We start from the raw sequence: 14,032 nt of genomic DNA, 5'->3' as shown, positions 1-14,032 counted from the left end.
TTGTGTTGTTATTCATTTTTCTGTAATATTTTTTCCTTGTCTCTCTCAGTGAAATTCATGAGAAAAAAAAACTAAAAACAAATTCTTCATTCTTTCTCTTAAGCAAAATTATTATATGAATCTGTAGTATTAAAAATTATTGTGTAGAACTTTCTAATTATATGAAAACATTTTAATGAAAGAATGTCATAATTAAAATTGGTGATTAAAATTACATTCTTTAAGTAAGTTTTAGTATTAAACTACACAAATTATAAGAAATACTGAAATTAAAACATTTTAAAGGACTCATCATAATAATTTGAGAATTGTAAAATATTTTAATGAATTATTTTTTATTTTATCAGAATATTTTTTATTACTCAAAACAATAAAAAACTCTCATTAGATTAATATATTTTAATCATTCAAATAATATGCTTATTATACACATTCTTTCAAGTTTTCTAAAAAATTTTAGCTAACTAAATCGAGATGGATTGCACACTATATGTGCAAAGAATTCCCAAGCTAAAAAGATAGTTAATGCATCGTGTGTGCGGTGCAATATAATATCACTGCAATGCAATAATTTCAGCTTTAGGGGATGTCCTCCAAAAATGTGCGTCTTGAATGGGTTAAAGTTTCGTAATTTAAGAGGGTTGCCCTGATTTATTACTTAATGACTGAATATGTCTTAGTTAACTGTGATTAGTTTAATTTTTAATAATAAATTTTGACCTTTTTGAAATAAAATTTGAATATTTAAATTTTCTTGGTTACAACATTTTTTTTCAGCTATGCGCCTGAGTATTCGTTACACTAATAACTCATGAGAAAATAATGTTCTTATAAATAAATGTATGTTAGACAAGTTTTAATTACTCTGCTTCGCAAATTTCTACTTTTTTTTATTGTTAATATCGATCAGGATAAAAGGGAAAGGTCATTGTGACCTTATAGCAATAGCTGTGTTCTTCCAGGGTTCTTGTCTTTTGTGGGCATGAAAAGAATAGGTGAGATAATAAAATCGCAAATATTTAAAGGCGTAAAAGAAAAAAATTAGGCTTTTATTACCTGTGATACGAAAAGATGCAGTGATGACCATTTCATGTTTATATATATATATTTGAACTAGCTGTTATTTCTTTTCAATAGGGTTAATCTGTCTACTTTTTTTTCTCGCCCTAGAGACAAGATAAGCTTTCACTTTAATTTTTCAAAAATTTAATCGAGACATGGACTTGCATTGGATAATACTTGGAGACAAAAGTTTTATAATCCCTTTTAAAATAAAGACTGACGTTTATTGGAAATGGACCTTGAATTTTAATCTAAACTTTCATAGCGACTTTTCACTGACCCCATTACCCATGTCAACAATGTCATTAACGCTGGGGCATCGAATTTCACTTTCATGTTCCAAGCAACCAAGAGAAGTCTGCAGAGTATTTATTTGAACTTCTTCTAGATACCATTGCGTCGAAGTTTGAAATTGCTAACATCATCCATATGCAATTTACCTAAAGAAAAGAGAGAGAAAAATCTGATCATTACTCGAAAGTCGCAAGAGAATTGTGTCAGCATTGATCCAGCCTTGGGACTCCTACCAACTAAGAAATAGAACACATATCAGCTTGTTTATTACTCCACAATATGCCTATAGGTACCTGTTTTGAATAACCAGAAATTGTAAGAAATCAATTTAATGAGAAGGACGTTCAGGATCAAATTTAGTAATTACATACTACTAAACATAAAACATTAAATGAAATTCTGTTAATATAATCAACCTCCTTTTTATTCAAGTTTTATTAATCCAAATAGATAAGACGCCGATCAACCAATTAATTAGGATGAAAGATTACGTATTCGAAAGTCAGGGTAAGTTGTAGCTTAAATTTGCGATCCAAATCTATTTAAATACATTCCTTATATCCTTTTTCAATTCAGAGAAGATTTTTACTTTCTATATCAGGAAAGCATTTCTTCCTATTGAGAATAAATATTTCCACCGTTTTCTTTAGTGGTGATATAAGGAAGAAAAGAAACTGAACTTTATCCGATAGTTGGCATAAAATGCAATCTTTGCTTATTTATTTCATTTATCGACTATATTCAAAAAATTAAGGATTTGTAGACCAAATTCAAAAACAGATTTTCCCAAGTCCTCTACGAAGACAATGGTATTATGAATGCAATAAAATGGCAGGTAAGAAAGGTGCACATGTCCCAGATGCCAGAATTGGGACCGCCACAGGAGCAAAAAATTGCTGTATTTATGTCAATTTTTAAAATAAAATATCTTGAAAAAGAGAAAAAAATCCCATTCCTCAGGCACTATTTATATTTATAGAACCTTTAATGACAACTAGAGTGTAAAATAATCACATTATGCTCCGGTCGCTTTGCTTGATAATTTTGGCTGATGAAGATCTTGTTTGCAATTATGACGATGGTGTCCCTTAAAACTCACAAGTGAAATTTTTATACTCCCGTAGTCACTAAGCTGATTCACTCTGAAAAGAAGTTGGGTTCGGAAATGGTCTATACTTTAGTTTAAAAGAAATGGATGAAATTTAGATGAGAGAATTTTCTAATTTCTAATTATCCCTTTTCTTTTTTCCATACTAATACGTTTTAAACTTGTTTAGTGATAAAATAAGTTAGCGAAGATCGGGAAGATACGATTTTCAGAGTTATTTTTGTCGATCATTTGTGAAAAAATGACGTACATGTTTTTTTCTCGTTTTTATATGTAGTAATAGATGCATAAATCATGAAGAGTTGAAAAATTCATTGAGGGAAACTCATTAGGGTGGTAGCTTAAGGGTAGTAGTTCATTGAGTATTAGGATATAAGAAAGATTTAAATACTTTAATAATTAATCTGTTGTTTGTACAAAATATCTGACAACATTTATCTCTTCATAATAATCTTCGGCAATCAAAATCTCGAAATTCATCATGGAGATATTGTACAGTATTTTGTGAGCTGATAAAAAGAAATGGTAAACTAAACTGTTATACTACAGATGGTGAAAGAAGTTCCTTTGTATGGCTACAATACATAACATTGCACAGCAGAAAAAATTGTCTCAGTTTCTGAGAAAAGTCTAGAAATATCATTACGTTTGTTATTTTTGTTACTGAAATATTATTACGTTTTCATTGAGTGGCAATTAGTGTTAAGTCACGTCACAAGATCGAGAAGAAGGAGTACGTGTGTCTTTGCAATCGCATTTTTTTAAAACGTTTCCTATTTCCTCTTTCGTCACATAGAATATACTAGATTGTTTTTAGGTATCATCAGTTGAGAGTGCGTCAAATTCAAGTGTTCTGTATTGCGAGTTATCCACACGAATTTAAACATGGATGTAAATTCTTTTTTCCGAATCATGAGCATTAAAATGTAAGTATAGCAAAATGGCCGATTTGTTTTGATTTAATACTCTTCTTGTGCGCAATTTCATAGGAAGATATCTGAATTTCTTATCTTTTTGACTGATTGAAAATATATAGTTATATAAAATTTCTTTCATTTCCTTTTCGTTTTCTTCGTCTAAATTAAGGATTAAAATAAAAACTAATAATTTTAATCTCGGTTTTTTTTTACTACAAATAAGACAGATTGTATCATTTCTAATCAACTTGTTTACGTCTAATCCAGTGCAGTTAAGCATCTCGAAGTCGCGTTTCTGAATATTATTTGATTTGATGGTCTTCTAGAAATTCTTAAAAACCAATTCTTCCGGGTTCGTTTCGTACTGATAGATTATAGTGTTTAAAAAAGAAAAAAATTATCTGCGAGGTTCTGCATATAAGAATTTATTTTGGTACATAGTACGCGTTTTTAAGATTTCAGTTGTAAAAAAAAAAATCTATTTTAAGGAAATATGAACTTTTAGTTCGAAGCACATGCATAATATTTTAAATTTGATTAATCTGAATTTTCTTTAAAAAAATTACTTTTTAATTATAACTACTATAATGCATTTTATAATATATGTCGCAATGCAGTATGGACAGATACCGTAACTAAATGAGAATTATTATTGAAAAATGTATTTTAAAAACTTTTGAAAATTAATTGTAATAGTGCAACAATAAAATTTTATCACTGAAATTTTTTTAAATGATGTAAAATTGTCTTTTCTATGATAATATACTTTCATTGAAGAATCAAAATTGTTATTCTAAGTTAACAATCTAATAAAAATTTAGTCACCTAGTCGAAACATATAATTAATCCTGCCTGTGGGTTCCTGTATTGAAGCTGTAATGTTTTGTGTACCTGCTTCCTAGTAAATTACTCCTGCATTGCATTTCGCTTTTATGCAATGCAATAAAACTGCTACGTTTTTTTATTATGTTAAAATGTTTTTCTGTTAATCTCGTATTTCTATGAGTTTGAGTCTGCTTCTTAGAAGAAAGTTTTTCTTTTTTTATCTTTAAAGAAGTGGGTGCTATTAAAAATAGAATTTCACAAGAATTTTGGAACATTATTTTGTTATAAAGTTTGCGAGACGTTTGATATCTGTTAAAGTGCTTTCCATTTAATAATTATTTTGATATTTGTTGTCACTTAGGGAGGGGAAAATAAAACTGCAAAATTACTCGGTGCATGATGCAATTTTCAAAATTATTGGCATACTACAAAGTATTCTCTCGCATCTTGTCTCCTGCAGTTGCAGTCTCTCCGGAAGGAACTACGCTAGAGAAAAATTGACTATAAAAAAATATACATAAATATAGGTTTTTAATAACATTATTTAAATCCCAAATGTATATTTTTATCATCAAAATGGAGTAATTTAGTTGTTTTTATTATCATTAAAGTTAATTTTCATAAAAAAAATACATGGAAAGTAATAGTGAATTATATTAAAAGAAATGTTATTTTTACAATTTTTGTGATGCGTTCAAAGATTTCAAAGTGATTTTCCCAAGTTAAAAATAATGAAGAAAAATATTTCATTTAATTTCATTATACGAGTTTAAATTAACTGCTTTATTTTCATTGTAAATCTTACAACCCTTGTTATTAAAAAGAAAAAAAATTACATTATATCTTGTAATAGTTTTTTTAGATGAATCCTGTTATCTTTTACTTTTATTTCCTATTACTAACCAAAAGTATGATGGTTTGTATTTTGAAACTGTATTTTACATAAGGAAATATCTTTGTCCTAACAATTTTAAATGTCATTCCTTGCTCTATTTTAAACAGTCACAATTCATTTTACTAGAAATATTAGAAAATCTAAAATAAAACTTAATATTCTATTTCTATATATTTTAATATTTAAAATAACTATTTCTTATTCTAAAAAAAATCAATTTTGAGACTAAATGTTGATTTAATTTTGTGAAGAAAATCTACATTATGTTTTAATTTAATACTTTTATTATTTGGATTAGAAGGTCACTATGATATTAAAGTTCAGCACTTATATTTTTTATATATTATGTAATCTTTAAAATTTAATATTTAATAATATATTTAAGTTTTATTCCACAAAAAGTTCTATTATTTGTTAATTTTTTAATTTTAGAATTCCTAAGTGGCATTCTGCAATGAGTTTAAAAATGTCATGGTTGAAACATGTAGATTTTAAAATTATTTTCCAAGTTATTTTGAAGATGACTTTTGTAATCTTATCTTCAGATGCTGTTGATAATGACTACTCATTCCTTTAAATATTGCAACTTGAGTAAATTCTTGAAGGTCGAATGATTATTAAAGATGAATTATCAGATTTCTTCAATTTTAAATCTATAGATTTTTTCTTTATATAATGTAAGAATTTTATTATATTTTAAGGAAGCTTGATTTTTCTTACGGAATCTATTTTTAAATATGTCAGTTGCGGTTTTATAAATGAAGGGAAATATGTAATCATATTTTATGTTTATTACATTTTCTTGGCTCTTTATAATGCAAATATTATGCATAGCATCTATGTATCAATTTTATTTCTGTAAGTTTTTGAATATAATTGGATACAATACTATAGATTTAAACTATATGTGTGTGGGGGTATATATATACACATATGCATACTTGGACACTTTTTAGAATTTCAAAAAATATATATATATAAATAATAATAATCATAAGAACTATTTATTTCTTCCTATATAGATTTTTAATTTGTTAAACAAAATTATGGTAATAAAAATAAGGAAGTTCAATATTTAAATTGCAATTTTTTTTCTTGCTTTCTCGTATCCAAAATAACTATTTTAATTGTAATATTTGAACTCAAGTTTTTGATTTTAAATAAAACTAGATTTGAAATTATCTAATCGCAATAACAATTGGGTCATAGCCACATTTATTCCAGTTCAAAACATTATTCTAAGATCAGCTATGTTGTGTTTTTAAAGGCATCTTTTTTCTTGGTGTTATATGGAAATTAGTATGCTGTATTGTATTTAGTTCTTTCTTGTTTATGATTCAGAATTATGAAGTTTATATCCAAATAGTACTTGTGTTTTAAAATAACATAACAGATTAGAAGGGCAACATGTCATTTGAATAAAATGCAGTGCAAAATCTTTGTGTTGGAATTGTATAATTGTCATACTTTAAGTTACATATGTGTAAGAAATCTTAATCCTTATTTAGAAATCTTGGCAGAAAGATTGAGAAGGAGTAACTAGTTATTCTTTTGAAATCTTTTCAAGGTGGTCCTCAATCCGGGAATAAGATTTTATTTAGCTGGACATTTCTGAGCCATTTTCAAAGATTCAGACTAGCTGAATCGGACGATTGTATCTTTGAAATATCATTTCAAACCTCACGAAATAAGGTTGGACAACCGGATGCAATTCATAGACTTCTATGAGCAGTTGATCAGATGTTGAAAAGTAAATGCGTCTTAGCTGATACAAGACTCGGATAAAACATTGAAATCTTCAATGTTTTAAAATTTTATTTTAAACCTCTTTTTATATTCTCTCAGAATCTTGTTTTTGCTTTATTTTTTTCATATGGTGATTATATTTCTTAATATTCTTAAAATTCCTTGTGTATATATATGAATAGCTACTCCGCTATAATCTTTATAGAGAAATTTTTCAAGCGTTACTTTTTTCTCTTTTCAAGAAAGTTTTCATTATTTGGAATTGATACTTTTTATACCCTATTGACCTATATGTATAAATGTTTTTGCATTAAAGTAGTTCTTATTTTCTATATTTTTTACTTATTTATTTTTTCTCATTTTTACTTTTTAAAATGTGATTTTTCATTTTACATTCATTCTAATCCAGATGATGTTTTGTACTAATGTGTGAATTTATTGTATTTGTATATAAATGTTTCTTTGTTTTCTGCCTCTGCTTTTGAAGTTGTGCACATTACTTTATTTGTATAATCCCAACAAAAAAAATGGGATCACTTTCATCCATATGTTAAGTAGCAGTCTCTTAAAAGTCATGATGTAAAATGCTGATTCAATAAAAAAAAAAAAAAAAAATTGTTGAATTTCAAAACATGTGTTGTGAAAACAATTCCAATCTCTTAAATTCTATTTGGTATAATTTTATAAACTTTTCATAATTTTTAAAAACTCCTTTCTGTTATCTTCTCATTTCACTTGCTTTTATCCTAAACTGATAAAGGGTGGCATATGATCTTGGAATTGGGATGTGATAAAATTTAGTAATCTTTATTGATGAAATTCAAATGCAATAAGCTAGTTGCATAAAATTTAGCTTACAATTTTTATATTAAGAATGGAAATCACTTTCAAATTTGTTTAAATTGGTTAACAGGAGATTATTTTTCCAAAATGAATTTTTCGTTGTATGGTAACACCCTAGCAATAATATGTTATATGGAAATCAACAAATTTAATTTGTAAGAGATTGCTATTTTAGTAAATATCTGCAGACAGTCATATTTTATTACTTTTTTTACATTCCACATATAAAATATTTATCCCTTTTAAAAAGAATTAAAGTAGTTTTCCATTAGCCAGGCGCAAATGTCGCCAACTGTGAACCAAACGCGAATTTGGCAGAAATTTACTTTATTCGATGGTCTTTCGCTTGCGCCCGGCTAACGGAAGAGTACCAGAATTAATCATTAAGTTTTCTAAAGTTTAGAAAAAGAAAAAAGAATTCCCTCCCCCCATTTGGTAAAAAGTAAGAATTACATTGCTTGTGATATATTTTCGTTCTTTTATATCTTTGTGTTTAAAGTTTGAAATAAACGTAATTGTTTTATATAGAATAATAAACATTTTCATAGTTTAATTAAAATTCTATTACTCTAATCAAGGCATTACTTCACATATTTGTTTTGTATCATAACTGATCTCGGAGATGCCTTTTTAGATGTAGAAAAAAAATTAATTTTCAAAACATTAAATATTATATTCAAACTTATTGCATTAAAAGAATGCTCCCTTTTACAAATCTTTTTATTATTGTATTTAATTGATGAAATGTTATAACCTTAATTCAGAGTTAACTTTAAGAATTCTAATCTTACTAAAGAAGTTTTATATTTGATGTTAATATTAATTAAAGCATGCATATTAAAAATAATAGTATTGTAAAAAAATCTTGAATTGAATTGCAAGTTAATATTGTCAAAATTTTGATATTTTTACAATATTAACTTGCTACTGATTTGACACTACTAACTTTGTACTAATTTAGCACTAATAATATCAGAATTGAAATATAGGTCATGTTTTACTCCAATTCAAATATTTTGACGGTTTTTATTTTAAATGAGGTCTGTTTTCTCTTGAAATTTTCAAAGTACTTAAATCTATGTAATTTTTTTAAAAATGTAATGTGTGAAAAGTTAATATTTTGCATTTGTATAACATTTCATTCTGTGAAAAAAACTGAACCATATAAATTTTGAAATCTGTAAAATGAATTAAATATTATAAGAATAACCAAAATTCCGTTTATAGCTAACAATATACATAATTACATATTAAATTTACAATTTTTTCATTATCATTCAACATTTTCTATAGGGAGCCTCCACTTCAGCATCATATGAAAAATGTGTATTCATGCGTGGCTCTATCTACACTTTCGGCAGCTGTTGGTGCATTTGTTCATGTAGCCACCGGGCTATTATCTGTAGGTTATTTTTTAATTTATTAGGTTATTTTATGAAAATATATAAAAATTAAGTTTAACATAACTGATTTAATTATCTGTCATATTGAGCTGTTTTATAAAATTACACTTCTTTGTATATGTAGGTTGTATGTGCTTAATATATAATACCTAGTGAAAAGGGATCATCCTAGATTTTCAATTTTATACTTGAGGTACCACAATCATTTAAAGCATGTATTCCTGTTAGCAGACCGATTAAAAGTATTATTGAAAGATTCTAATTACAATATACTTTAAAGTTTTTGTTTAGCATTTAATTGAATTCAAATTTTATTTTAAGTTTTAAATTTTTTTTATTTATATAAAGGTAAGTAATGTTTTATTGAACAATTACGTGTTTACTAGTTTTAAATTATTTTTTAATATTAAGTTATATCTTTGATAACTATTTTAAATTCATATCTTTGGGTAAAAGTATCAGAAATCGAATTCAGTTTGAATTATATAAATTGATGTTAATTTTTAGGCACAATTTTACCTTGAAATTTCTCAAATAGACATTTTAGATTTTTTAGAAGTAAATAAAAGGGTAGATTGTTTCCTAATTTTTCAAATTATAAATGTATTGATTGCCGTAGGAAAAAATAAAGATTTTACCTTTGTGAATTTCTGTATAGAAGGTAATTGCTGCATTCTTGTGTATTACAAAGTAGTTGTTTTGCTGGTGGATTTCAAGTCCTCAAACAATCAATGCAGTGTGTTATTGTGCAATGCTTGGTAACTGTGTTGTGTAACACAGAATATGCATTATGGCTTGTTTTGGGATAGAATATAAGATTACTTACTGTTCATGACAATGTCTTATAGTTTTAATGGGAAGTTTTTGATCATCTCTCTATGGTCCAAATCTTACCCCAAGTGACTTTCATCTTTTCAAGCAGCTGAAGTCCTTTCAAGTTGACAAATGTTGTAGGATGACGATGAGGGTTCTTGTTATCCACTGTTTGTAATCGCAGATGGCAACTTTTTGATGGAGATGTCTGAATGCTTGGATCCTGCTTTAAATATTTAGTTCTTCTCGGGTCGCTGGAAGGAATTTTCTTTCTGAATTACTCTCATACAAATTTATTGCAGTTAATTTACCATATCTTTTGAAGAAAATTTACAAATGTTACTTTATAGAAATCGGACACTCCCCATACTTTTTTACAGTGAAACTTGCATCCTAGATTATTTCTTAAACTTTTAATATTTCATTCAGAATGAAACATTTTTTTTTTTTTTTCTGTCTTTAAGAATAAATTACAGGTAGAATTTTTTTTAAAGCAGTAAATATAATTGTCCTTTGTAGTTCTGTGAAAATAAAAATTCTTGGATCCTTTTTTTTAACCGAGAATGTTTGAAGTAAAAGTTTTTGATTTTCTTTTTTAAAAAAATAACTAATTATTTTTACTGATGTTTAGATAGCTCTACCATTCATTAAGCTACAAGATTTTTTCATCATATCACTTTTTTAAAAATTTTACAATTTACTTAACAGTTAAATTTAATTTTAAAATGGTTTTTGATTTATTCTTGTATTTTTTGTATTAGAAATGAGTTGTGCTTATGTGAAATCTTGGCATCATTTCATTTCTACAAAACTATTGTAATTAGGATTAGTAAGTTATAAAATATTTTATTAGAATATAATTCTTAAGGTTTTAAGGAAGAAATATCTTTTCTTCAACATTTTTTATATATCTTGTTTGTTGTATTTATATCAATATATTCCATTAGGGATATGTATAGAATGTTTTTTAAACTGTTTTCATTTGAAAATTTCAGGGTGGACTGTTAAGTGCATTGGGATCATTAGGATTCATGTTTGCCCTAATGAATACTCCAGATGATGGGAAAAATACGAAATTAAGATTGGGCTATTTGATAGCTTTTGCTTTCCTCTCAGGTATGTCTAATCTTGTGTTCAGTTTTACTTGTTTAAAAATGTCTAATGTTTTTAAATATGTCTAATATGAACTTTGTATACTTATGAAGGTCTGGGATTGGGTCCTCTTCTGGACGTTGTCATTGCCGTAGAGCCAGCTATAATTCCTACAGCATTCTTTTCAACCTGCCTTGTTTTTACATGTTTCACTCTTGCATCAATGTTCAGTAATCAGCGTCAGTATATTTATCTTGGAGGTAAGAATATTTCTTTATATACAGAAGTTGATTTAATATTAAAGATGTACATTCTTATTTTTAAATGAAGTATATGAGTTCACTAAATGTTATCTTGTTTTCAGGAACATTGATGTCCTTGTTGTCTGTAATGACGATCTCAGCACTTTTGAACATTTTTATGGGCTCTTATATTTTGTTCAAGGTATGTAGAAAAATTAAACTAAACTTCATGTGTAAATTATCAGTGTGTATGATTAAATCTTTATCTTTTATAAAACTGAAATTAAAAATTATATAATTCTTACTTAATAGTGACATACGTTTACCAATTTTTATTTGAAATTAGTAACCAAACTATCCTCTTGCCTATTTCTCTTCTAGGCTCACATTTATTTGGGTTTGCTTGTTATGTGTGCATTCATTTTGTATGATACTCAGATAATCATGGAGAAACGTCGTAATGGCGATAAAGATTACATCTGGTAAATATTCTTTATTGAATCTTCTAGGTTATTTAATTATGTAGGAAATGTTTCCTCTTTACTCACCTGTTTTTTAATATATCCGTATGAGAACTTTTCAGTCCTTTTACGTCTATTTACTTTATCTTATATAACTTTTTTTTTCCTTAATTTTTCAGGCATTCCGTTGGATTATTCCTTGATCTCATCCAGATTTTCCGTTACATTTTGATTATTTTGACCGATAAGGTAAGATAATTCAAAATACTTTTTTCAACCTATAGATAATTATCTTTGTTTCAAGCAGCACATTTTATATATCTTGGCACTTTGAAATATTGCAAATTTCTTTCATGGAATAAAAATAGTAATTGTACTTTTTTTTTTTTTTTTTTTCAATTATACAGGAGAAAAAGGTATGTAGTTTTAAATCTGTCAGAAATTTTGAGTGAATTAAATATCTTGGTTTAGCAGTCAATCTTATGCTTTTTAAATTGTTTAATTATGCTGCTTTAATGTTGCATAAAAGTTTTAGTTTCTGTTACAAAGATCGTAGAAACCAAGATACAACTGTAATTGCATTAACAAAATACTGTCTGAAAGATTTTAAAACTTTTTTTGTTTACATCATTTTACATAGCTATGAATTTGGAATCTCAAAAAAAATATAATAATAATTGTTTGTTTCTGGATTCAGAGACTATCTTATTTTCCTTGAGATAGTTGTTATGCCACCTTATTCTGCTATAAGTCTCAGTTCAACCTATTTCTTATTAAATATAAACATCTCATTTACTCTTATCTCGCCTCTTATTTGATGAAAAAAAGAATAAGTATTTATGTACAAAACCTTGGAGGATGTCTGTCTCCGAGAGTAAACAGTAGCCAGTTTCTGTGAAAGTACTAAATTGGGTTAAGATTCAAATTCATTCAGATTTCTAAAATTTTAAATAAAAGTTGGAACATTATTTTAAAAAAAATACTCATAAACGGTAATACAATTGTTTATCTAAAGCTCTATTTGGTTGAAATCTAATTGGTTCCACTTCATATTGCTAACAATTGCTAATGTTCACAAAGCAAAGTGACTACAAAGGTCAACTTTTTAAGTTTACCTTTTTTGTTTTGAATTGCAGTGAGAACTTAATAAAGAGTACTGATAAGTAGATTTCATGTCAATATTTACTTGTACCCTTTTGAATGAGAGTTTGTATTTATTTTTAGAGAATGCTGGAAAAATAGAATATTAAAATTTGAAAGCAATTTGTATCTAGAAGGAGCCTTTTAGGGAAAAATTCTTTTCTGGATTTATGAAAACTGATCTGTGTATAAACTTGAAGTTTATAATAGAAAACTTATGACCATTTCTTTTTACAGGAAAGTAACAAGAAAAAGAAGTAGTTGTTCTTTTTGGAGTCATTTTAGAAGTGTGAAGCCTTGTGTATTGTGTAATTTTCTGTATTATAAATTAGACTTTGGATAGTTATATCTTTATTACTTGATTTATGTTCTTTTAATTATGAAATACCCGAGTCAGAAATAAACATTTTTACTTTTTATGCAGTTTTTTTCCTGTGCGAGCCAAAATGTGGTTATATTGCAAGTCATACTAATCGTATAATTTTATGCAAGTTATTTAATAATTAAACTTTCATGATATAAAAAAAAAAACTAAATGAATTGAGCAGCAACACATAAGAACACATGCAGTTATCTGTTTCTCAATTTGAACATGCTGTTAATCATTTCTGAAAATTGCTCAATCTAACCACAGTTTCACTTTATGTTCTGCAGGACTTGTGAATAGTTGTTTCTTTGTAAGAATTTGTCAATAAAATGTTTTCCTAAAATATTTTGTTCCTTGGAGATTTTTTATACTTTTACTTATTCATTGCTATGCATATGTTTCAATTTTGTTCATAATTTAAGCACAAAGATGCCTTGAATTTTAAAGCACATTTCGAATTCAGCAAATCTCTTAATTTTTTCGTGAAGGATTAGGAATGAAATTTTTATTACAAAATAATTTAAAGATTTGATAGTTGAATTAAATCTACTAATCTTGATATAATTTGATTTAGTTCTGAAATGTGAAATAAAGTTTAAAATGTACTGTGAGTGTTAATATTTTAATTATTAGAATTTGATTTTTGGGTTTAAAAATCTGGAATTAGCTATTTGTAAAATGTGCTCTTTATCCTGAGTTTTATTACAGAACATGAGGGTAAACTCTTAATTATCCACATTTGTTAATTTTAGGTCTTAAAACAAAATCTTTTAACTATTTTAAATCTTTACAAAATCGAATTCTAGAGGGGAGAAGAAAGCAAA

The 14,032-nt window shown here is 26.8% G+C and overlaps 1 protein-coding gene across 1 annotated transcript; it reads left to right on the top strand.

The window, feature by feature from the left end:
- Window positions 1-3,171: 3,171 nt before the first annotated feature.
- LOC129984022 (bax inhibitor 1-like) lies at window positions 3,172-13,553 on the top strand. Its single transcript, XM_056093775.1, has 8 exons — window positions 3,172-3,390; window positions 8,984-9,092; window positions 10,902-11,022; window positions 11,112-11,258; window positions 11,363-11,442; window positions 11,622-11,722; window positions 11,881-11,950; window positions 13,079-13,553. The coding sequence occupies exons 1-8, from the start codon at window positions 3,350-3,352 to the stop codon at window positions 13,100-13,102; spliced, it is 693 nt and encodes a 230-aa protein (XP_055949750.1). The 5' UTR covers window positions 3,172-3,349; the 3' UTR covers window positions 13,103-13,553.
- Window positions 13,554-14,032: the final 479 nt, after the last annotated feature.

The sequence above is a fragment of the Argiope bruennichi genome, chromosome 9 (assembly GCF_947563725.1).
Source record: "Argiope bruennichi chromosome 9, qqArgBrue1.1, whole genome shotgun sequence".
In the NCBI taxonomy this organism is placed as follows: domain Eukaryota; kingdom Metazoa; phylum Arthropoda; class Arachnida; order Araneae; family Araneidae; genus Argiope; species Argiope bruennichi.
The sequence above is the reverse complement of the archived record's forward strand: the minus strand, read 5'-3'. Positions and strand labels throughout refer to the sequence as shown.